This window comes from Podarcis pityusensis (genome assembly GCF_964106645.2).
Source record: "Podarcis pityusensis genome assembly, chromosome: 16".
Lineage (NCBI taxonomy): Eukaryota > Metazoa > Chordata > Lepidosauria > Squamata > Lacertidae > Podarcis > Podarcis pityusensis.
In genome coordinates, this window is record NC_138041.1 from 8,671,650 (window position 1) to 8,697,211 (window position 25,562).

The following is a 25,562-nucleotide window of genomic DNA, read 5'->3' on the forward strand; positions in this document are numbered from 1 at the left end:
CCGTTTCAGGTCGGCATGCTGGGAAAGGGGTTCAGCGACGTCGGCGAGGCCAAAAGCGGCGGCGGAGGCACCGCAGTCTCCGCCTCCGCTGCCACCACCACCACCGGCTCGCAGTTCCTGGAGCAGTTCAAGACGGCCCAGGCGTTGGCTCAACTGGCAGCTCAGCATCCTCAGCCATCCGGGAGCAGCAGCGCGGCCACGTCCTGGGACAGCGGCACCGCGAGCCACTCCTCGTCTCTTGTGCAGTACGGTAAGGTGGAAGGGGGCAGCTGGAGGCTGGAGGGGTCTTGTGAATGGGGAGAGTGTTGGAATGCGCAGTTCACTGTTACAGCCCTGGCAGGGCTGCTCTGAATGCCCCCAAATCCTGAATCTGCTTGAGGATCTTTTGTTGAGTTAATAACTGCTTCTTAGTACAGTGCCAGCGTGGTGTAGTGGTTAAGAGCGGTAGACTTGTAATCTGGGGAACCGGGTTCACGTCTCCGCTCCTCCACCTGCAGCTGCAGGGTGACCTTGGGCTAGTCACACTTCTCTGAAGTCTCTCAGCCCCACTCACCTCACAGTGTGTTTATTGTAGGGGAGGAAGCGAAAGGAGAAGGTTAGCCGCTTTGAGACTCCTTCAGGTAGTGATAAAGCGGGATATCAAATCCAAACTCCTCCTCCTCCTCCTCCTCTTCTTCTTCTTCTTCTTCTTCTTCTTCTTCTTCTTCTACAGTGGTACCTTGGTTCTTGAACAGCTTAGTTGTCGAACAAATCAGGTCCCGAACACCGCAAACCCGGAAGTAACTGTTCCGGTTTGCGGACGTTTTTCAGAAGCCGAACGTCTGACACAGCTTCCGTTTGAGTGCAGGAAGCTCCTGCAGCCAATCGGAATCCGCACCTTCGTTTTCGAACGGTTTTGGGAGTTGAACAGACTCCTGGAACGTATTATGTTCAGGGTACCATTGTATACCTAACTCCGTATCTGGTCACTCCAGCAGCCAGAATTGAATCTGTGAAGAACACTTATTTATTTCGCATTTATATCCCACCTTCCTTTTATCTCCAAGAAGCTGCATGCTGTCTCCCACCCCCACCCCCATTTAATCCCCGCAACAACTCTGTGAGGTTGGTGAGGCCGAGAGGCAGTGACTGGCCCAAGGTCCCAGACAGCAAGTTTAATGGTTGAGCGGGGATTTGAACCCTCGTCTTTCCCAGGTCCTAGTCTGGCACTCTTAACCACTAAAACACTCTGGCCCTGCACTTCTGGTGGTACGGTTTGTCAAAGCCTTTGAACTGACCTTAGAGGCCAGGGTGGAATTAAAAAAAAGATTAAAAATACATTTTTAAAGAATCATGAGTGCTAAGTTTTTTGTCCTAAGCAATAATTGGTTCATTTTAAGTAATCTAGATAGAAGCATGTTAGCCCTACTACTTATCACTAAACTGAACTAATTCCTCTACCAGATATACTGAGTTTAATGAGGCTTTTTTGAAAAGGCTTTGTGCGGTTATCCCTGAAGCTCAGCAATCCCTCTTGCTGTTCTGGCTTCAGCGATAGCTGTGCAGCCTGCATTCGCTCCATAAGACGCACACACATTTCCCCTTACTTTTTAGGAGGGGAAAAGTGCGTCTTATAGAGTGAAAAATACAGTATCTGAATAGAAGCATGTTAGCCTTACTACTTATCACTAAACTGAACTAGTTCCTCTACCTGATACACTGAGTTTATTGAGGCTTTTTTCTGTGTCAATGAGCATTTCTCAAATTTGAATATTTTTGCAGAAACTGATTTCATCGGTCTCCCAGACCAGAAAGCCATTCCATTTTTCATTTGGTATTCGCACATCTAGGTCCATTTCCCTCAACATTTTTGTGTACAATAGATTGCCGCATTCTAGTGTAAATTGAGGAAGCTCTACGACAAAACAATTGAAATGTCCCCTGCGCTAGCACTACTTGGGCTTAGGATCCCATCTGCTCATAATTATCCTAAAGAATCACCTCTTAGCCTTTCTGTTGACTGCGGCCCATATGGAGATAGCCAGGTATTGGAAAACCAGTGTTGGGTTGAATATTGATTCTTGGTTTGACAGAGTCAGCATTGACTGAGAAACTAACATGCCAGGTGAGAGCGACAAAGGGCAAACACAATCCACTTTCCTTTTATAACAGATGGCAAATGTTTATTGAATACATAAATTGTTCAGACTGTGGCAGGAATCTACCTAGCACTCATGGGGAAAATGCAGTGTGATCTCTTAGACTATCAAATGAAACTTTATACCTGGCATGAAAAAAATTGTAATTTCATCAGGACAAATTATTTGTTGTTTACTGTTGTAACAATTGTTTTCTCAAAATTTAGCTTCTGTACCTTGAAAATAAAAACATTATGAAAAATTGAGTATTTGCACACTTCCCTACAAACCTAGGATTGCTGCCAACTAAAATCATACGCAGAAAAGACCAATATCTCCATTATTATGCAGTGGGTCTGCTTTAAGTAGGATTAGTGTTGCATACAGCAAACAGCCCATAGTCATTTCTTCATTTAGCAGTAGATTTTGTAACATTATTTCGGGTATCTGTATAATTATGTAATAATTCATAATTTCTAATGGGTGTATGTAAACATTAAAAAGAAAAACCAGACCAAGTATAAGATCAGTTAAAATTCACCATAAAACTACCTTGAAATGCCTGCTAAAGTATGCTATGAAATTATTTTTTTTTAAAAGCCATGTTTTTTGAATAAAAACAAGTATTCCTGGTAAAAGTAATACCCTAAATCAACATGGGTTTAGTGGTCAGATTTGTACTACTGACAGAGAGCTTTATTTTCTCACTGATTTTTAAATCTGCACATTCCTCCTGCCTTAGTGTGAGCTGCGTACCAGTAGACCCTTTCTGGCTCCCTCATAGCTATAAAGGGGGGACAGCGTATGCTATAGCAAGTCTTGGCATCATCAGCAAATTCAGTCCTGCATCTGTGGTAGCTGACTGACCGCCTGTGGTGATCAAACAAACAAGCTTTTTATTCCAAATCCTGCTGCGTCTAAAACCAGGGTTGGGGAAACTCTTCAGCCTGGGGGCTGCATGCTAATAATAGGTGCAGCCAGAGGTTGGTGTGGGTGGGGCAAAGGTCATAGGTTAATACACAGGTGCTTTGTAAGGAGGAGGAACCAGGAGTTTCCTGTCCTGGGCTTGACCACCCTCCTTCCGTCTCCGGCACGCAGATTTGAAGAACCCGTCGGAATCCGCTGTGCACAGCCCGTTTGCCAAGCGCCAGGCCTTCCCGCCCACCTCCGCCATGATGGAAGTGTTCCTGCAGGACAAGCAGCCTGTGGTGACAGCGTCCGTCACGGCCCCGCCGCCTCCGTCGTCCCCCCTGGCCAGCAAAACCAACCCCGTCCCCCAGATGTCTCCGGGCTCCTCGGACAACCAGTCCTCCAGCCCCCAGCCAGCCCAGCAGAAGATGAAGCAGCAGAAGAAGAAAGCGTCCTTGACATCAAAGGTACGCAAGAATTTCCCATCCTGCACGGCGTGGGGCTTAGGCTTGAGGCAGCCCCCTAGAGGGCCCAATGAACTTGGCAGGTGAGTGGGAAGGGGCCCGTAGCTCAGGAGTGGAGCGTCAGAGGCTATTCTAATGAGCTTGGTGGACCCAGTGGTCTGAATCTGTAGATGGCCTCATCCCAGTGTACCTGAAGGAGCGTCTCCACCCCCATCATTCAGCCCAGACACAGGGCCTTCTGCTGGTTCCCTTCCTGCGAGAAGTGAGGGTACAGTGGTGCCCCGCAAGACGAATGCCTCGCAAGACGGAAAACCCGCTAGACGAAAGGGTTTTCCGTTTTTGAGTTGCTTCGCAGGACGAATTTCCCTATGGGCTTGCTTCGCAAGACGAAAATGTCTTGCGAGTCTTGAGATTTTTTTCCCGCTTTCCCCCCCCTTTATCTAAGCCACTAAGCCTTTAATAGCCTTTTAGCAGCTAATCCGCTAAGCCGATAAGCCTTTAATAGCCGCTAAACTGCTAATAGCGCTAATCCGTTAAGCCGCTAATAGGGTTGCTTCGCAAGACGAAAAGACCGCTAGACGAAGACACTCGCGGAACGGATTAATTTCGTCTTGCGAGGCACCACTGTACTAGGAACCAGGCAGAGGGCCTTCTCAGCAGTGGCGCCCGCCCTGTGCAACGTCCTCCCATCAGATGTCAAGGAGATAAGCAACTATCTGACTTTTAGAAGACATCTGAAGGCAGCCCTGATTAGTTTTTAATGTTTGATGTTTCATCGTGTTTTTAATATTCTGTTGGGAGCCGCCCAGAGTGGCTGGGGAAACCCAGCCAGATGGGTGGGGTATAAATAAATGATAATTATGATGATGATGACTCAAATATATTGTATTGGGCAAGGGTGGAATCTCAGTTGTAGAGCAGCTGCTTCGTGTGCACAAGGTCTCCGATTCAGCCCCCAGCATCTGCATGTGACTCTTAATCTTAAGTTTCCTACATTGCAGGGGGTTGGACTAGATGACCCTTGGGGTCCCTTCCAGCTCAGTGATTCTGTTGTTCAAGACCTCGCGTCTGACGGGGGTGGGGGAAATTCACCATTTGCAACCTTTGAAAGGAACGAGAAAAACGGGCAGTGGTGAAAATCATTAGATTATTTGTTATTCTATTGATTAAATTTGAATATCACCCTATCCCCGCGGCTCAATATGATTAGATTAGGAGGATGCAATTGAATCAAAACCCTAATATATCCATGGGAAAACGGGGGTGGGTTTATTGATATACTGTACTACTAAGTAGAACGCTGATAATACAGCTGTTCATTGCTTTTAGTTCTTTGTACACCCTGTTACTTTTAGAACTAGTTTTTTGTTGTTGCAGCTTGGAAGCGTGGCACGCTTTTAGCAATTAAGCGATGCTGGTGATAATTTTAAAAATGCAACAACCCTGAGCCTCTAAAGGCGACATTGAAACCCAGGCACACCCTCTGCCACAGAAGGAAGTGGAAAGCCTTGGCAGCCTCCGCTCTTCAGGGTTTGCCAGTTTGAGAGCGGGAACACCAATTTCAGGTTGCATGTCGGCAGCTCATCAGGCCACCTCTCCTTCCTCAGATTCCCGCTCTGGCAGTGGAGATGCCCGGCTCTGCGGATATCTCGGGGCTCAACTTGCAGTTTGGGGCGTTGCAGTTCGGTTCGGAGCCTGTCCTCTCGGAGTACGAGCCTGCCCCCGCAACAAGCGCCTCCGTCAGCCAGCCTCCGAGCAGCCTGTACACGAGTACTGCAAGGTGAGAGGAGCCTGTTGACATTGTGTTTGGGGGGGTCTTAGCTTAAGTGGGAGACAGCTTGGCAAGCAGAAGGTCCCAGGCACAACCCTCAGTGGCGTCTCTATGTTGGGCTGCAAAAAGACCCCTTTCGTGGGGTAAGAGAGATGAAAATAGTGCTCGTAAATTTCACATCTGGCAACCAATGAGCCCCTTTGGTTTCAGATAGTACATGGTTAAAAGGTAAAGGGACCCCTGACAATTAAGTCCAGTCACAGACGACTCTGGGGTTGCGGCACTCATCTCGCTTTATTGGCCGAGGGAGCCGGCATTTGTCCACAGACAGCTTTCCAGGTCATGTAGCCAGCATGACTAAGCCTCCTCTGGCGAACCAGAGCAGCGCACGGAAACACCGTTTACCTTCCCGCCGGAGCGGTACCTATTTATCTACTTGCACGTTGACGTGCTTTCGAACTGCTAGGTTGGCAGGAGCTGGGACCGAGCAACGGGAGCCCACCCCGTCACAGGGGTTCGAACTGCCGACTTTCTGATCGGCAAGCCCTAAGCTCTGGTTTAACCCACAGCACCACCCTCGTCCCTAGTACATGGGTAGATAAATCTAAAAAACCCAGGACACAAATTTTCATGGCCCTCTAGCATCTATGGTGGCTCTTTTTCCAGGAGCGATGTGTTTAGTGTTAACTCTGGAAGTGTGGACTCAATTCTGACCAAACTAAGCCTCCTTGTATATGTTTTGCTCTGGTACAGGGGTCAGCAACCTTTTTCTACAGGGGGCCAGTCCACTGTCCCTCAGACCTTGTGGGCGGCCAGACTATATTTTGAAGGGGGGGAAATCCCCCCACCGACTCCCCCCTCCCTTCTCCACAGCACCAGACGAGCCCCAGTGGCTACTTACCTGTGCCTTGCGAGCGGCAGGGCCGGAGGGACGATGAGCAGAGCAAAAGGGCTGGCTCTGGAGAGGGGCTGCTTAAAATGGCACTCAGCCAACAGCTCAACAAAGCCCAGCCCTCTTCCTCCTCTAGGCAGGGCGGGGAGAAGCCAGGAGGAGGGAGGGAGGAGTCGCCGCGGCGGTTGCGTGTGGGAGGGGAATGGCGCAGCCTGAACGATCAGAATCCCCACACCGATCCATGCGGCGACTCCCAGACCGTCCGCAGGCTGGATCAAGAAGGTAATAGGGCTGGATCCGGGCCCTGGGTCTTCGTTTGCCGACCCATGCTCTAGGAGGCTTAGTTGGTGGAAGCCGCCTCTTGCAAGCCACTGGCAGGAGCCCATTGGCAGTTTGCGTGCTGAAATCTCCTGACCCTTCTTCACCTGCAGCGAGTCTCTGTCCACAATTTCGTCCAATAAGAGCCAGGAGCCGGGTTACCAGAGCGGCACCATGCCTACAGCAACATATACCTCCCAGAACAGCGCTCAGGGACCACTGTACGAGCAGAGATCCACTCAGACCCGGCGGTACCCAAACTCCATTTCCTCCTCGCCCCAAAAAGACTTGACCCAGGCCAAGGTAAGCTTTGTCCCCAAGTGCTCTGTTAAGATGGGGCCTTATTAACAACACGACAGCGATGATGATCAGCATGGCAGCCTGTGGAAAACTCTGTCACCAGAATTGGTCTCTTTTGGACTAGGATAAAACCTTCGCAGAACGTGAAATTGCCTCGCAAGTTTCGAGAACTCTGAAAGAAGGTTAAGCAAATTCCAATGTTTAGAGGAAACCCTCCATTTTTACGGACAGTCTATCCCTGATACTCTTGCCAGTTTGTGTGGGGCAGAGGCAGTAGCCTTCATCTCCCACTTTTCTGTCTTCTCAGAGGCATCTGGCGGACGGTTGTCAGCGCTCTTCTTTGGGGGAAGAAGGAAAGCCCAGGCCACGGCTGACAAAAATCTGCCGCCCTCCCAGACGTTGCTGGGGCTACAACTCCCATCAGGATTGACAGTCAAGGATGATGGGAGTTGTAGTCCAAGCAACATCTGGATGGGCTGCAGCTTCCCCACCCCTGGCCTAGAAAGAATATGGGGAATAGTGGATGCCTTTGGGTCTCACATCCAAAGCATCAAGTAATTCATAGCTTGACCACTGTCTATGATGAGCATTGCTACTAGAAACATTTAACGGATCCTAGTCTTTTAAAATAGGGAGGTGTTTGAGAGCAGGGTACTTGGCTGGGGTGGGGCCGATGCTTGATCTGTGCACCGAATGTGTGTTTCTGTATCAACGGCAGCTGACTTCCCTTTCCCTCTCTCTTTCTCTTCTCAGAACGGCTTCAACTCGGTGCCGCCCACGCAGCTGCAGACCACGCAGACAGCCGAAGGTCAGTGCCTCTCCAGCATGCCTGCGGTTGGGGAGGGGGGAAGAAACGAGCTGAGCTCGCAAAGAATTTGTGCAGCAAGCAGGGCTGGCGAACCTGCGGCACGCTCTGCTCCCGCTTGCAGGCGCCCCCTAGCAGACATCTGGTTGGCGCCTTTGAGAACAGGGCGCTGGGCTGGACTTGACGTGTATTGTATCTTGAGAAAAGCACACCAAGAACTCTGGCCAATATAAGTTTCAGTAGTGGGAGTAGTCCCTACTTGCAAATCAATAGTCAATTGTAAAAAAACTAATCCATTCAAAAGTATGTATTCTGACAAGGATTACAAACTCAAACTCATAAGGATATGTATAACACAATAATTTGTTACAGAATTAGAGATAAGAGTTTATGAGTAGAGATAAGTTCATGTTAGTCCATAGTCAGATTCGACCTGAAGGTCTTAGTTTCAATCATTGAGCAGAAGTCAATTATGGATCAGAAACCAGGACGGCCCTGTTTCGATGTATTCACCTTCATCAGCTGGAAGTATCAAACATTACATGAAAATACATTTAAATTCTAAATTATCATAAATTATAAAACAGTAATTGTGTATTATAGCTTGGTTTTTTGCCCTTTGAATGTTGCTTTCTATGCTGCTTCAAATTTTGCGAGGGGAAGAAGTTTTGCTTGGGTGATCTGCGCCTTAACTCTGTGTTTCTCTCGTTATTTCAAACTTGCCCCCCCCCCAGGTTCTGCAGGCCCCGCTGTGAAATCGGACTCCCCCTCTGCCCCCAGCATCACGACCCCTCTCAACGACACTGTGTCCGCAGCATCCTTGCTCACCACGGCCACCCAGCACTCTTCGGTGCTCAGTAGCCTGAACCACACGGAGGAGCTCCCCAGCACGGCCACCACGCAACACAGCAGGTAGCAGCAGGGGGGCCTCAGAACTGACCCCAATCCCGCCCCCCAATGGTGTGCTTTTCTTTGAAGTTGAGTCACCTGGTGCCATGGCAGATGTCAGGGTAGGGGGTGAGGAGATGAATATCTTCTGTTCCCCACCCCTGGAATTTGATAGACCTTGGGCCCAGCTTTCTCAAGCTCAGTCATGAGGGCTAGCAACCTCCTTTTGCAGTAAAGTTGAGGATCTGTATTTTGCACCTAAGAAAACAACCCTGCATTGCCTGTCGTGTGTTCAGTTTTATTCCATTTAAAAACAAGCTGTTTTTAAAACAACTACGGAAATGAAGTAAATTGCCCCCAGATCTTTGGATGGAGGGCAGCATATAAATTTAATTATTATTATTTAAAAAAAGGGGGGGACCAATGGAATAGCACCAAAGCCTCTGTAAAGGTCAAGTTAAATGGAAAAGGCCAGGCACAGGGCATTGCCAGCCATTTGGCTGTGGGCTGACCAGCATTCCCTTCCCTCTCTCCCCACAGCACGTTACCCACCCCTCAGAACAGCCTCTCCTCCTCGACTTCTGCTGGCCGCACGTCAACTTCCACTCTCTTGGTGAGTAGAGGGAATGAGAGGGGAAAATAAGGTTTTGGTGCCGGAGGTGCCTATTAGTGGGCTTGGAGTGCAAGCTTGTGTCTGTCTTCCCAAGACCCAACAGCAATCTGTTTCCAGGTACCCTTGTCTGGGTCACACGCATGGTATTGCTTCTGCTTTGACTGCTCCCTCTTTAAGGGCAAGAGCACATTTATGCACACAGGAGAGCTCCGTTGGTTGAATTTATGCGAGGTTAGACTAGAATTCCTCTCTGCTTTCCAAGAGGGAGTTGTTGTGCCTCCCATTGACCAAGGCATCATGCCTCTGAAAACCAGTTCCTGGGAACCATATGTGAGCATATGTTGGTTAGATTATGTCCCAATGTAGTTTACAACAAAACAATACCCTTTAAATCGAAGTAAAACCAACCAGCCATACACAGAAGTCATCAGGTAACTTGACAGTTTTTAAGTGGGTCACAAAACGTGATTCTGAGCTTTGGGTAAAAAGGTGTGGCTTCAGCATATGACTGAGGCTAAATAATGATGCTAGATAAACCTCAGGAAAGTAGGCCAGGGAGTTGCACTGCTTGTCATGTGGCAGACAGAACTGCTTGTGCAAGATTAGTGGTTTATTCCCCAATTGCTCTTTGGCCCCCCGAAATATATGTAGTGGAACTCACCCTTTGTTTCTCTCTGCCCCCCCCCCCACCAATTCAGTATGAGCCCTGTGTGATGTATATGGACTATATGCTGTGGGGGGGAATGAATATTTTGTTCCCCCCCCCCATATTATTCTCCCTGACATACTAGCCTTGTGTGTCTATGGGGCGTTTTGTGTGGAAGAGGAAATACTAAAAATAGATGCTCCCATAACTGTATTCTGAAACCATGTAGTCTGTCAACAAGCATATCGCCTCTGCCTTCGTTCCTCTTCTGCTGCGAGAGCTGAAGGGGTTGTAAGGCTTTCTTTTTTAAAACCAGGGATGGGGAACCTGTGACCCTCCAGATACTGGTGAGTTTCAGATCCCATCATCCCTGACTTGGCTATGCAGGAGCAGGAACAGCTGAAGATGCAAGGTTGTCTGCTGGTGTTTGTAGATCTGTACGGTTGTAAATCTCTTGTCTCTGTTGTGTTTGACTTCCCACCTAAGTTTGAGGCCTGCAAAGTGCATGCCCCCCAACATCCTGCCTAGCTTGCCCCGTAGCTATCCAGGAGGGCGGTGAGCGTGCGAAAGCAAACCCCTGAGCCGCGACCAGATGCATCCAGCCTAGAACCCGTGGCTGGCTGAACTGCAGTGCTCTGACATGCGCCTTGCTGCTGCGCCATGCGACTTTTCCACACGGACATGTTGGTCTCCGTCTTGCAGATCCTGACTTCCCCTGCTTCCCCTCCTGGTTTTTTTGCAGCACACCAGTGTGGAGAGCGACGCCGGGCTCCATTCTTCCGCAAGCACTTTCTCCACCTCCTCCAGCACCGTCTCGGCTGCGCCCCCCGTGGTCAGCGCCTCCTCGAGCCTGAGTAGCGTCAGCAGCCTGGGCCTGAGCCTCAGCGGCAACTCCACGGTGACCGCCACGACCCGCAGCTCTGTTGCCACGACGTCAGGTGCTTCCTCAAGGCTCTAGGCCTGGTCAGCGGCTAAAATGCACGTGTGTGCATGAGAAAGCAGAGAGCTGGGGTGCTCCTTTTTTAAACACTGCCTTACATTCTGTTCCTGCGGCTGTTGATTCATATATACATTTCTGCTCTTCCCTCTTTGGACAGTGTCTCTGTAAGGCAAGGCAAATGCAATCTCTTTAGCAGCTAGCCAAATGGTGAGCTTTGAGCTCCCTTAAGCCTCTCTTGTCTGCTTTGAGCAGAGAGAGAGAGAGTGTCTGTTTGCCGGAGCTGACGCGACCGTCATTCATATAATATTACTATTATTTATAAAACGAGTACACCATCCTTAATCCAAAGAGCCCAATGCAGTTTACAGCAGAAAAGTATAGAATGAGAATACAGTCGTACCTTGGTTCTCAAACTGAATCCGTTCCGGAAGTCCGTTCGAATTCCAAAAATGTTCGAAAACCAAGGTGTGACTTCTGATTGGCTGCAGGAGCTTCCTGCACTCAATCGGAAGCCGCGGCAGATGTTTGGCTTCCCAAAAAATTTCGCAGACCAGAACAGTCACTTCCAGGTTTGTGGCGTTCAGGAGCCAAAACGTTTGAATCACAAGGCATTCGAAAACCAAGGTACAACTGTACATAATAAAACAATAACAAATCACACACACATACACACATTTTAAAAAAGCTGTAGAATAATAATCAGCCTAGTTGAAGAGAAATGTTTTCACCTGGCGCCTAAAGATACGTAACTAAAGTGTTTAGTTGAGCCTCCCTGGGGAGAACATTCCACAAACGGGGAGCCACAGCAGAAAAGGCCTGTTCTCACGTTTCCACCCTCTGGATCTCTCATGGAGGAGACACACGTATAAGGGGGGGGGGGGATTTTAATAATGGAGAGTGCCAGCAGAGCTGTGCTTATATGGTTGTTGGTTCTCGCATTTCCTGCCCTCTTATAAGAGTCCAATTGTTGCTGCACTACAGTTCCTATGAGCCATTGACCATTGGCCTTCTGTGTGGGGCTTGATGGATGTTGTAGTCCAACAACCTCGGCAGGGGGGAGTTCACAGTCCTGTAATAAAGCAAGAAGTGGGGAGAACACTGTGAGCACCCTCTCACGTTCTGTGCCACACGTTCTGAAGCATGGCTCTGCCTTCATTGCGTTGGCCCTCTAATCCCTCCTTTTCAGCTATGTCTAGTCCCTGTGACTAGTGACTGGTTTAGTTTGGAGCAGGACTGGATAAGGTTGCTGCTGTACTTGCAGGTCCCATCACCCCTGGGCATCGGTCACACTGACTGTGGTTGAGGGGAGATGGGTCCAGCAGTGCTTGGAGGTGCCCCTGGCATAGACTGTGGGATCACAGAGTTGGTACAGACCTCCAAAGTCATGTAGTCCTTCCCTCTACTGATGAAGGAAATCCAATGCTAACAATACTGAGCTGAATACAGTGGTACCTCGCAAGACGAAAAACGCGCAAGACGAAAGAGTGTTCCATTATTTGAGTCTTTCCGCAAGACGAATTTACCTATGGGCTTGCTTCGCAAGACGAAACGTCTTGCAAGTTCTTGCGAGTTTGTTTCCTTTTTCTTTAAGCCGCTAAGCCGTTAATAGCCGCTAAGCCGCTAATAGCCGTGCTTCGCAAGACGAAAAAACCGCAAGACGAAGAGACTCGCGGAACGGATTAATTTCGTCTTGCGAGGCACCACTGTATACCAAAAGCCTCGGTCCAGTATACCTGAAGGAGCGTCTCCACCCCCATCGTTCAGCCTGGACACTGAGGTTCCGTGCCGAGGGCCTTCTGGTTCCCTCACTGCGAGAAGCGAAGCTACAGGGAACCAGGCAGAAGGTCTTCTCGGTAGTGGCACCCGTCCTGTGGAACGCCCTCCCACCAGATGTCAGAGAACAACAACTACCTGACTTTTAGAAGACATCTGAAGGCAGCCCTATTTAGGGAATTATTATTATTATTAATAATATTGTCATAACTGGCCAAAGTCAGCTTCCTATGTCCCTAAGCCAGGGATGGGGAACTTTCTTCCCTCCAGGTATTTCCAAACAGTATTTCCATACTGTTGGCTGGGGCTAATGGGAGCTGGAGTCCAGCAACATCTGGAGGGCCGCAGGGTCCCCATCCCTGCTTTGCCCCTCTGCAAGTGCACTTACGTGGTCCCTGATTGGTTGGGACATGTGTCTAGGACAGGCGTGGAATACTTGTGGCCAGATGTTACTGCACTACAACTCCCATTAGCCATACCGGCTGAGGTTGATGGGAGCTGGAGTCCAATAACGTCTAGGGACAGCAGGCTTTGGACTTGCCATCTTCCACACACAGAAGCTTGTTTCCTCCCACTCAGCTATGAGCTTTATCCTTACTCTTCCGTATCTAACATTGCCAGTCACACACTTTTTAAATGTTGGTTTGTGCATGCTCGCTCTCTCATAATTGTAAGTCTCACTGCTTCTCGTGGGAGAGGAGGGGGCAGTGGTCCTGGGATGTCCGTAGTTAACTCTGCTTTCTCCCCATAGGGAAGGCTCCACCCAACCTGCCCCCAGGTGTGCCCCCATTGCTGCCAAACCCGTACATCATGGCTCCAGGGCTGCTGCACGCCTACCCGGTGAGTAGGGGCCGCTTTACAGTTCCATGCCAGTAGATCTTGCCTGGCTCTTGACCATAGCATGGCAGGAGGGACAGAGCATGGGAAATCAACCTGGAGTCGGTACCAGATGCAGTCAAAGCAGCCTCTAGCCTGCTTGTGTTGCAACATCTGACTCCGACAAAAAAACAACAACCCAAGACCTTTGAAATAATCCTGGTTTATGGGAAGCGAATCCAAACAAACCAATACAACACAATACAAAAATGAACGTCCCTTGTGAGAGACACGGGCCTCTCCCTAACCTGCTGCTTCTCTTGCAGCCGCAGGTTTATGGCTACGACGACCTACAGATGCTTCAGACGAGATTCCCCTTGGTGAGTTAAATTCAGCCCTCCCTCTGCCCTCCTAAAATAACATCATCATTGCTACTTAGAAAACATGCCGTCTCCCGCTGCTCTGCATTGTGTAGCAGGACACCTTCTCTTGCAATGTTTGTAACACTTTCATAATGGAGCAGACTGGAATAATCTTAAATGCAAAACCTGAAATAAACTGAAAATAAATTGTCTTTGACAATGACATTTGTATGCCACCTCGTAACATCCGCTAAACGCTATGTGACACCTGGGAGTGGTACTTTGCCAGTAACTAATAAACAAGCCCAGTTTTTGAACAAAGGTACTGCTTTTGGTCTTCTCCTTCTTCTCCATCCCCTTCAGATATAGCTCTTGTTTTTCACAAAGACACCAACCTTTTTACTTGGGGCAGATCCTCGCTGTGCCCATTTGAAGCACAAGGAATCCTGGGGACTGTAATTTCCCCCTCCCAGAGCCACAGCCTCCAGCATCCTTAGCAGACGACATTTCTTAGGATTCTTTGGGGGGAAGTCATGTGTTTCAAATGTGTGCTGGGGTTGCTTTCTGGTCCCTGGAGGCCAGTTCCCTCCTCCTCCTCCTCCCCAGTTGAGATGAACATCCTTAGCTTCTCCTCCTGCCTCTCTTCCAGGACTACTACAGCATCCCGTTCCCCACACAGACCACCCCGCTTACTGGAAGAGACGCCAGCTTGAGCAGCAATCCTTACTCTGGTAGGAGACAGTTGGGGAAGGGAGTTGGATTTGAGCCACCTGGGAAGGGCAGTTCAGTTGTCGTCCTAATCAGACTAATTCTGTAGGTTTCTGTTCAACTAACTTACTTATTTCCAGTATTCATATCCTATCCATCAGTCAAAGAGGCTCTCCAAGGGACAATGCCGTTCCTTTCCTGAGGCTTGCAATCTAAAAGACAAGACACATGAAGGGAAAGGGAATGGGGAAGGGAGCGACGCGAACTGCAAAGCATGACGACATCTTACATTCTTCTTTATATAGGAAGATACCTGCTAGAACACTAACTTGTTGGCACCAAGCTAGGTCCTTTGGGTGGGGTTTTTTTGTGGGGGTGGGTTGCCACTTACCGTATTTTTCTGTGTATAAGACGACCCCTGTTTTTTTGAACCCAAAAATAGGAAATCAATATTTTAGGGTTGCCATATCTTTAGAAGTGAAAATCCGAATGATCGGCAGCGATGAAAAATTGTTCAGCCTTTTGGGGGAAATCGCCCTCAAAGCCATTGAACTTTTTTTTGGGCAAACCAAGACCCACCCACCACCCAATCACCCTGCCAAACACCACACTCTGGCCCACCCAAGCCAAGAACCCAGACATTTGATGGACCCCTCTGCATTCACTATCCGTGTAGAAGACGACCCCCAATTTTAATAATAATAATAATAATAATAATAATAATAATAATAATAATAATATCTTTATTGTCATTGCCCCCTTCGGGGACAACGAAATTATTTGACTGCTCCATAAAAACACTAATTAATCAATACAGTATAATACAGCAAGGGAGATTAGATGACTTTCAAAGTCCGGGCTTCCCATTCAGGGCCGAGAGCGCTCTGGAGAAGAAGCTGTTCTTAAGACGGCTCGTTCTTGTCTTCATCGTCCTATATCTCCGTCCCAACGGCAAGAGCTCGAAGAGACAGTGACCAGGATGCGATGGATCTTTTACTATGTCCAGTGCCTTCCTATGGCACCTTGTGGCATAAATCTGCTCTAAGGTGGAGAGTGGGCAGCCAACAATGCTCTCTGCTGCCTTAACAACCCTGCACAACCCCATCCTGTCCTGGGTAGTACAGCTTCCGTACCACACACATAAGCCATAAGTGAGCACGCTCTCAATGGCACAGTGATAGAAGGCAAGCAGCAGTTTTGGACTAAAAGGGGGGTTTTTTGTAGCAAAAAAAATCGTCTTATACGCTGAAAAATACAGGGTATTTATTCTAAGTATTTACAAACATAATTTGCGCAGAAAGTGGAGCAAGGTGGTGGACAACACGCAGAGGCAGCTGAATCCTATCAGTAATGTGTCGTAATCTCCCTATGTTGCTGGAGAAGGGTGGTGGCAAACTCGATGCACACTTTTGCCATTGGGACCCTACGCCGAGACCATATAACACCGGTCTTGAAAGACCTACACTGGCTCCCAGTACATTTCCGAGCAGAGTTCGAAGTGTTGGTGCTGGCCTTTAAAGCCCTAAGCAGCCTCAGCCCAGTATACCTGAAGGAGCGTCTCCACCTCCATTGTTCTGCCTGGACACTGAGGTCCAGCGCCAAGGGCCTTCTGCCAGTTCCCTCACTGCAAGAAGCCAAGTTACAGGGAACCAGGCAGAGGGCCTTCTCAGTAGTGGCACCCACCCTGTGGAACACCCTCCCACCAGATGTCAAAGAGAAAAACAACTACCAGGCTTTTAGAAGACATCGGAAGGCAGCCCTGTTTAGGGAAGCTTTTAATGTTTGATGCATTACTGTATTTTAATATTTTGTTGGAAGCTGCCCAGAGTGGCTGGGGAAGCCCAGCCAGATGGGCAGGGTAGAAATAAATTATTATTATTTATTATCACTCTGCCCTCCCCCCCCCCAGGTGACCTTACGAAGTTTGGCCGCGGTGACGCCTCTTCCCCCGCGCCGGCCACCACCCTGGCCCAGCCTCAGCAGAACCAGACCCAGACGCACCACACCACCCAGCAGACGTTCCTGAACCCGGCCCTGCCTCCCGGCTACAGCTACACCAGCCTGCCCTACTACACCGGAGTCCCGGGGCTGCCCAGCACCTTCCAGTACGGGCCAGCTGTGTTCCCCGTGAGTGCCGGCCTGCTGTGGAGCTGTGGGGCTGGGGTGGAGCCAGACCCGGCTGCTTCCTCCCACCCTGCTCACTCCCCAGCCCTTTGCTTTCCCCAGGTGGCTCCCACTTCTTCCAAGCAGCACAGCGTCAACGTCAGCATGAACGCCTCGGCCACCCCCTTCCAGCAGCCCAGCGGCTACGGCTCCCATGGATACAGCACCGGTGAGTAGGTGGGGCGACCACAAGAGTTGAAGCAGCCCTGAGGGAGGGCGTGAGATCGTCTGCAAGGGGCATCATTAGCCGCAGTTCCCTTTCTTGGCAAGGCTCACTGGGCGAAGGCAAGGGGCCAAACCTTCAGCCCAGTCCTGCAGAACGCCCTGCCACTAGAAAATCTGCAGGCAGGCCCTTCCATTGCAACCTTTTAAATGCCTGCTGGAAACTTGGGTTCTGCCAGGCTTAGTATGCAAGCCAACATCTTTCAGCAAGAGTTACCGTGATTTCTGACTTTTAACTTTCACATGTGGTTTTGGGGTACAGTTGTAAGCGGTATACAGTGGTACCTCGGGTTAAGAACTTAATTCGTTCCGGAGGTCCGTTCTTAACCTGAAACTGTTCTTAACCTGAAGCACCACTTTAGCTAACAGGGCCTCCTGCTGCCGCCGCACGATTTCTGTTCTCATCCTGAAGCAAAGTTCTTAACCCAAGGTACTATTTCTGGGTTAGCGGAGTCTGTAACCTGAAGCGTATGTAACCTGAAGCGTATGTAAACCAAGGTACCACTGTATAGGTATTTTTATAAATATAACGGAGCGGTTCATTTTTAAAAATAGAGCCAAAAGCCAACGGGTTACTTTCAGGTGTTGCAGGACACCAGCTGGTGATGCCCAGTGGGTATGGATCATAGGATTATAGAGCTGGGCGGGACCAGGGTCATCGGCAATGCGGGAATCTCAACTAAAGCGACCATGACAGGTGGGCATCCAACCTCTGCTTAAAAACCTCCCAAGGAAGGAGAACCCACCACCTTCTGAAGAAGACCATTCCACTGTCAAACAGCTCTCACTCTCAGAAAGTTCTTCCTGCTGTTTATCTGGAATCTCCTTTCTTTGTAACTTGAAGCCATTGGTTCGAGTCCTACCCTCCGGAGCAGGAGAAACCAAGCTTGCTCCATCTTCCATGGGACAGCCCTTTAGATATTTGAAGATGGCTATCATAGCTTCTCTTTTCCAGGCTAAACATACCCAGCACCTTCAACCATTCCTCACAAGGCTTGGTTTCCAGACCCTTGATCATCTTGGTCACCCTCCTCTGCACATGTTGCAGCTTGCCAACATCTTTATTAAATTCTGCTGCCCAGAGCTGGACTCCAGGTGTGGCCTGACCAAGGCAGAATAGAGTGGGACTAGTACTTCTCCTGATCCAGGACACTAGACATCTGTTGATGCAGCCTAGAATACCACTAGCCTTTTTTGCTCCTGAGAGTTGCCTTCTGGAGGACCAAAATCATCTGGGGCTGGATGGACCCCGTGGTCTGACTTGAGACAAGGCAGCTTTGCATGCTCATAATATTAGGGTCTGTTATAAATTCCTACAGCCATCCATTGACTTGGGCATAGGCAGACTCCAGTCCTCCAGAAGCTTGGGACTACAATTCCCATCATCCCTGACCACTGGTCCTGTTAGCTAGGGATTATGGGAATTGTAGTTCTAAACATCAGGATGGATGGAGTTTGCCTATGCCTGCTTTGACTCCTCAAAAATAGCTCCATTGGGTTGGTCCTCTTGATGGCCCCACATTTCTCTACAGATTCCATCAGATTCGTTCATTTGTAGTTTCATTTGCATGCCTCTTTCCCACCAAAAGAACAGCAAAGAAAACAGGAGCATGTCTCAAAATCAACCACTGCAAGAGCCATTTCATAACGCCATCCTAGCGGCAAATATAGCAGCATACGAAAAAAAACCCCAGCACTTCATTACTATAACTGAAACAAGATTATGTTAGCATTAGACCTCCTGGCAACAGCAAAAATAACAAGGGAGCTTCGAAGTCTCGCCTTGGTCCCAGAAACACCCTTTCCATTGTGTTGCTCACAGTCCCTCTCCTGCAGCAACTTGCAAGGCTTCCAAAGGCTGCGGTTGGGGTAGCTGGGAACACCCACCCTGGTCTTGCTCCCAGATACAGACCCTGCACTGCTTAATCAGGAAGGCAGACACAGACACGGCGTTAGGTAGGGCCTAACGCTCTGAGGTGGCGCTGTGGGTTGATCCACAGAGCCTAGGACTTGCTGATCAGAAGGTCAGCGGTTCAAATCCCCACAACGGGGTGAGCTCCTGTTGTTCGGTCCCAGCTCCTGCCCACCTAGCAGTTCGAAAGCACTTCAAAGTGCAAGTAGATAAATAGGTACCGCTCCGGCGGGAAGGTAAATGGCGTTTCCGTGCGCTGCTCTGGTTCGCCAGAAGCGGCTTAGTCATGCTGGCCACATGACCCGGAAGCTGTACGCCGGCTCCCTTGGCCAATAAAGCGAGATGAGCGCTGCAACCCCAGAATCATCTGCGACTGGATCTAATGGTCAGGGGTCCCTTTACCTTTAATGCTCCAAGGAACTTAGTCTGCATCAGTATGGTAAAATGAGCATCTGGCCACCGAGGCTACCTGGGCATTCCAGTAACAGAGCAGCACTGCCATATTGTGAGCCTGCTCCTTCCAGAGAAGACATCTGACCAGTTTCTTGGACATGGGAGCCACTCTCCCACAGTGCCTCCCTCTTGCCAGGAGACAAGCTCGGCTTGTTTTGCTTCTTGCATCTCGCCACTGCATCCAGGCTGATGTGTGCACATGTACACCAAAGCAAGCCTTTGCAACATCATGATATGGCTAGGAGGCTGTTCTCACCCTCAAATCGCTCTGGGAAGGAGGGAGGGGAGCCAGGAGGGGAGGAGTTTGGGCTTTGCATGCGACCGACCAAGCTAACTGCTAACGCCGCTTTGTTTCCCCCCCTTTTCCAGGTGTGTCAGTAACATCCAGTAACACAGGAGTGCCAGACATCTCTGGTTCTGTTTACTCCAAAACGCAGGTTGGTGCTGCAATGTGGGAGGTGACTCCTGAGTGTGCTGTGTGAGGTTTGGGTGCTTGGCTGCCTTGCAGTAATCCAGTTGGAGTGTAGGAGCAAAGGAACTGCCCCGGTTTCCCCACCAAAATCTCCCCTTCCCCTGCTGAGAAACAAAAATAATACAACCGCAAAAAACGGGAGGGGGTCGCGCCTAAAACGAGATGCCTGTATTTTTCAGGACCCCCTCCCCTGTTTTTTGTGATTGTATTATTTTGTGCATGATTGTGCACATGCGCATAGCACCGAACCCGGAAATGACTCAGAAACATCATAAAAGACATCACTAAAAGAGCAGAACGGGGCAGAACGAGGTGTTTCAATTGCACATGATTTCACGCAAACACGCAGTGACCCAGAACACAAACCCCACACAAATCAGGGGTTGCCTGTATATATCTTCGGAGTCCTAGGCCCATGGGTAAAGAGATGCATCTTCAGCATTCACCGGAAGCTGTATAACGAAGGTGCCATGCGCTTCTCTGTGCAGAAGGAGTTCCACAATTTTGGGGCTGCCACAGAGGAGGCCCACACCTTGGCCAGCCCCTCTCCGAGCCTACTGAGGGAGGCAAAACTACCGAGCAGGTCCCATCTAGAGAGTCTGTAGGGCAGGATCTGCTCTTTCATATATTTGGGGCCTGAGTGGTTTAGGGCTTTAAACGCTTAATGTGAGCACCTAGAATTGGGCCCAGAAATGAACTGTCAACCTGTTTTCAAAGAGGGCTTGTGTGTGATCTGAATGGAGCCCCAGTGGGCAATCTGACAGCTGCATTTCGGGCCGTTTCTGAGTCACTTTCAAGGGCAGCCCCATGTGGAGCGCATTGCAGATATTGCTGCACTCCTGACTCTCATAATCCCTGACGGTTGAGCCACTCTGGCTGTTGCAGCGACTGATGGGAGCCCAGCAACATCAGGAACCGGGGTGTGGGGTGGCGACGCAGGTTCCCTGCCAGCGACATAGGCATAGCTGTCAACCGTCCCTTATTTGGCGGGAAACTCCCTTATCCCAGCGCTGTGTCCCGCTGCTGTCCCTTATTGATGGTGTCCCTTAAATTTCCCCAGTTTCATGCTCGCCCGGCTTGGGAGGGAAGCAGTGGCTCAGGGTCGTCCGCTGTGAGAGAGAGTGCGCGCTGGCGCCGTCGTCCTGGCGCGAGGAGTTCCATTGGCCCTTCCCTGCCCAAGAGAGAGGGGGGAGGGAGAGAGACTCTCGCCCATGCCGCCCGCGAGCCCAGAGGCGGCAGCGGTGGTGGCAGCTGAGGAGGCGGCCTGAGGGAGGAGAAAGAGTAGGGGATGGGGAGGGACGCAGAAGGGCGGTGCTTCAGTGGCCACGGCAGCGCCGCAGCCGCCTCATGCCAGATTGACAGCATCTGGCAATCCTACCAATGCATGTAACTCTTCACAACAGCAAAATCCCTTATTTTGGCTGCTGATCCCTTATTTTCGAGGCTGCTGGTCCCTTATTTTCAAATCTGTAAGTTGACAGCTATGGACATAGGAGACGCTTGTGGTATAATTCCTGTCCCTAAACGCCCCTCTGTGTGTATGTGTACCCAGCAGCAGTCGTTTGAGAAGCAGGGATTCCACACCGGAACCCCCACGGCCTCCTTCAACCTGCCATCGGCGCTGGGCAGTGGCGGCCCCATCAACCCTGCCACCGCCGCAGCATATCCGCCGGCCCCGTTCATGCACATCCTGACGCCACATCAGCAGCCGCACTCCCAGATCTTGCACCACCACCTGCAGCAGGACGGGCAGGTAAGGCCGGGTCCCAATACACCTTCCCTCCTTTGGGCAACCACCACCTGTCTCCAGGTCCCTCCTCCTCCTTCTCCTCCTCCTCCATCTCCATCCCCCTCATTGCACAGAGACGTAAAACAACACACCTCATGCACACGCAGTAGGGAAGGCCCTGGGATACTTTTCAAACAGGTGTCTTGATCGCCCCAGCTGCTGGTTCGTTACCCACTCCACTTCTCCCCTCCTGCCACATCCCAGACTCGTCCTCGCACACTTGGGTCCAGGGGGGCTGTCATAACGTCTCCTTGTATTTTCCATATCCTGGGCCTGCCTCCACCTTCCCAAAACAGTCGATTTTGTACTTCCAACGCCAGCAGGAAGACCAGGTAACGAACCTCTTGGAAGGGGGTGATCGCTTGCGCCCATCCTGCTGCGCCCTGGTGGCTGTGGTCAGTCTTTGCGTAGGCTAGGGAGCTGGAAGGAAGCTTGCATTCCTCCCATGTGTGTGCCGGACTCCAGCCTCCCATCGTTCCTCCCTGCCTGTTGACCGGAGGTTCCTGGGAGTCCAGCAGAACCTGGAAAAGGCTGTCTATTCCCCCAGCTCTGCCCCAGACAGATGCGGGCATAAAAACACAACCATACACACACAACACACACAGAGCAACGGACCCACATGCCATAGAAATCTTCTTTCCCTGCTCCTCCCTCTGTCCTGGGGCTGGTCGATGGTGAACCAGCCTTGCACAGGCTCTCTAGGGAGAACGGAGCAAAGGCAGGACGTGTTGGAAGTGAGGCAGCACGTCATGAGCAGAATCGGAGAGTTTGAAGGGACTCCAAGGGTCATCTAGTCCAGCCCCCTGCAGCCACAGGAATTCCAGGCAGATGGCCAAGCAACCTCTGCTTAGAAACCTCCAACAAAAATTCCAAGCTGTTCCACCATCAAACAGCTCTTACCGCCAGGAACGAGGCTGGCCAACTGAGTTCCCTCTGGATGATACTGATTGGCAGCTCCCGTCATCCCTGAACGTTGTTCTGGAATGCTGGTGGGAATTGCAGTCCTTCAGCATTTAAAGGGCACCACGTTGGCTATCCCTGGTGATGAGCTTTAACCGTGCGCTGTGTTAAGAAGCACTTGCTCCCTCTACCAAATTGTGTTGTGTGCAGTGTGGATTCCCCACCACAGAATACCGGGATCCAAGTCGGCTTGATGAATTAAATTAAATTAAAAGTTGTCCGGCTTAGATCTCCCACCTCAGATCTGAATGGCCAAGCACAGAGATAAGCTGCGGGTGCCGTTACACTCAGCAGGCAGAGCTGTCCAAACTATTGGCTATGCTTTGATAACTAATAGCAGCTGCTGGTGTCCTGCCCTGCCACGTTGTAAAACTCTCCATGTCAGATTTTGCAACTAGAATTGGAGTACCTTGCTTTCCCAGTCTACCCAACGGCACAGTAGGATTTGGGACATCACAGGGAGCGTTGGTGGCAATTTGCTATGGTCCTCAGCCATTGGTGGCAGAGTCCAGGCTCTTCCCTCTAGAGTAGAGGGAGGGAGGATCTACTGATAAGTTGCCACTTGCCATGGAATTGGCAAAGGCTTCTGACTTCCCCTTGTCTGGCAGCAGTGGCAGCAGAAGGGTCTTTCCAAACCCTGAATTGGCAGTCCTCAGGTGCTGATTTGTACTTGTGTACACAGGTCATCCCCGTGTATGTCTCCTGGAGTATGCTTAGCTTCAACCCCCACCCAAAACTTGTCATTTTGTGCATCTCTCCACACCCACCATGTGCTGCGCTTGGCTCTGGCTGGTGAACTAACAAAAGCCCTATCAAAAAAACCCCAAGCCCTTCCTGGCCTTGCTCCGGAGCCGGGCTGCGAGAAACTTGTGGCGTCCTCCAGATGTCGCTGGACTACAACTCCCATCATCCCTGACTTATTTGCCTTTGCTGGCTGGTGGGAGCTGCAGTCCAGCGTTTAGGTCAGTGTTTTCCAAAGGTGGGTCTGCAGCTGTTTTTTTGGACTACAACTCCCATCATCCCTAGCTAGCAAGACCAGCTGTCAGGGATGATGGGAATTGTAGTCTGAAAAGAGCTGGAAACCCAAGTTGGGGGAACATTGATCTAGAGCAGCCTTTCTCAACCTGTGGGTCCCCAGATGTTGTTGAACTACAAATCCCATTGTCCCTAGATAGCAAGGCCAGCGGTCTGGGGTGATGGGGATTGTAGTCTGAAAAGAGCTGAAAACCCAAGTTGGGGAAACACTGATCTAGAGGCAGACAGAGCATTCCTGTTGCTGGCAAGAGAAGCAACCAGCTGATTTACTCATTTCACATGCTCATGGGTTGCTGGAGCCTGTTTCGTGCCTCCAAATAAGGCCTGGGGAACTGAGCTAGCTGCTAGTCGAGCCTCGCTCACCTTCTTCCTTTTCCCCTCTCTCTCTCTCTCCCCCCCTACTTCCCCCCCTTTTCTTCCTGCACAGAGCGGCACTGGGCAGCGCAGCCAGGGCACCTCCATCCCGCAGAAGTCGCAGGCGAACAAGTCTGCCTACAACAGCTACAACTGGGGCGCCAATTGAGGGGAGGCTCAGAGGCGGCTCCACACACTTCAACCAAGAGACAAACGGAAGGATGACAGCGATCTACCCAAGAAGGAAGGACCCCAGAAGGAAAGAAGAGCTCCCCTGCCCTCAGCACAGCCCTGCAACAGCCCCGGCGGACCCCGGCCAACATGGCTCTGGGCTCGGCATCCTCCCCTCCCCGTCCCTCCAGCCACCTTCTTCCCCCCCTTCCCCATTGTATGTAATATAGAATTTGTATCTTTTTTCTTTCCTTTCTCTCTCTCTCTCTTTCTCTGCATTCATTCAGATTACGAGCTGTTCAGCCGTAGGGGCCTTTTGTTTTGTTTCGTTTTTCTACTCCTTTACTCTTCCTCTTCCCGCCCCTCCCCACCCACCCGCCCAGAAAAAGGAAGGAAGAAAAAAAAGAAGTACCGCCTGACGGATCCAAAGGAGTCAACATCTGGAATCCTCTCTCTCTTTCTCTCTCTCTCTCTTTCTCTCTCTCTCCCCGCTCCTCCTCCTACAATGCCCCCCTTTATTATTAGGAATAAGATCAGTAATTGATATGAACCGCATTGTAAGATTAATTAGTTGAAGTGTTTTTTTTGTACTGTGTTCTAAATTTAATGGATAAATGTGTCTTGTATATAAAAACGAAAACCCCACTCTGTTCTCTGGGCCTTGCGTTTTCCATCCATAGTTGGACTGTGTGTGTGTGTGTGTGTGTGTGTGTGTGTGTGCGCGCGCGCGCGCGCGCATGTGCACGCACTTAAAGGGTACCTGCCAGGCAGCCCCAGCCCCCCCCCCCTCCAAGCCTCTTTCATTCCCCACACTGAAGCCATCTCCCCAGGACTGCTGTGTTTGTCTGTTTTCTCTACCCAACCCACAATAGCAGGGGTCAGCAAACTTTTTCAGCAGGGGGCCGGTCCACTGTCCCTCAGACCTTGTGGGGGGCTGGACTATATTTTGAAAAAAATATATAAATGAATTCCTATGCCCCGCAAATAACCCAGAGATGCATTTTGAATAAAAGGACACATTCTACTCATGTAAAAGCACCAGGCAGGCCCCACAAATAACCCAGAGATGCATTTTAAATAAAAGGACACATTCTACTTACGTAAAAACACGCTGATTCCCGGACCGTCTGCGGACCGGATTTAGAAGGCGATTGAGCCGGATCTGGCTCCTGGGCCTTAGTTTGCCTACCCATGCACAATAGGGTCACAATATCTCTCCTCAATCTCTCTCCTTCCACCTTCCCAGTCTCTTGCCTACCAGAGAAAGCCTCTCACACACACCCTGGTCAGGTCATGGTGCCTTCCCCCCCCCTCTCTCCCCCCACCTATTTGAGCTCTGATAACGGATTTCTGCAAGGGCTGGCCATTCATTTGCCACTTGCACCCCCTGTGATGTCAGGCAAGGTACAAACACAACGGTACCTTGGGTTACAGACACTTCAGGTTACAGACTCTGCTAACCCAGAAGTAGTACTTTGCTTCAGGATGAGAACAGAAATCACATGGCGGCAGTGGGAGGCCCCATTAGCTAAAGTAGTGCTTCAGGTTAAGAACAGTTAAAGATTAAGAACGGACCTCCAGAACAAATTAAGTCCTTAACCCGAGGTACCACTGTATAGTCAAGAGGAGAATGTGTACGCAAGTCCTTGTTCTGTTCAGCTACTTCAAGTGACTTTTGTGGATCAGTAACTCAAAACAAAGCAATACCA

At 50.2% G+C, this 25,562-nt stretch overlaps 1 protein-coding gene across 13 annotated transcripts in view; it reads left to right on the top strand.

The window, feature by feature from the left end:
* The window catches only part of UBAP2L (ubiquitin associated protein 2 like), a 47,868-nt gene extending 23,370 nt beyond the window's left edge, over positions 1-24,498 (top strand). For 3 of the 13 annotated variants that reach the window (XM_080984532.1, XM_080984540.1, XM_080984544.1), the window contains 17 exons: positions 10-250; positions 3,216-3,493; positions 5,098-5,270; positions 6,585-6,774; positions 7,525-7,579; positions 8,311-8,491; positions 9,005-9,077; positions 10,466-10,661; positions 13,188-13,276; positions 13,579-13,632; positions 14,264-14,345; positions 16,232-16,449; positions 16,549-16,654; positions 19,442-19,509; positions 21,097-21,297; positions 21,630-21,665; positions 23,756-24,498. In XM_080984532.1, coding sequence (XP_080840658.1) covers positions 10-250; positions 3,216-3,493; positions 5,098-5,270; positions 6,585-6,774; positions 7,525-7,579; positions 8,311-8,491; positions 9,005-9,077; positions 10,466-10,661; positions 13,188-13,276; positions 13,579-13,632; positions 14,264-14,345; positions 16,232-16,449; positions 16,549-16,654; positions 19,442-19,509; positions 21,097-21,297; positions 21,630-21,665; positions 23,756-23,851 — 2,337 coding nt within the window. In that variant the 3' untranslated portion in view covers positions 23,852-24,498. The remainder of the gene's footprint in view (positions 1-9; positions 251-3,215; positions 3,494-5,097; positions 5,271-6,584; positions 6,775-7,524; positions 7,580-8,310; positions 8,492-9,004; positions 9,078-10,465; positions 10,662-13,187; positions 13,277-13,578; positions 13,633-14,263; positions 14,346-16,231; positions 16,450-16,548; positions 16,655-19,441; positions 19,510-21,096; positions 21,298-21,629; positions 21,666-23,755) is intronic. The other 10 variants (XM_080984537.1, XM_080984541.1, XM_080984533.1 and 7 more) reach the window with 5 other exon arrangements.
* Positions 24,499-25,562: the final 1,064 nt, after the last annotated feature.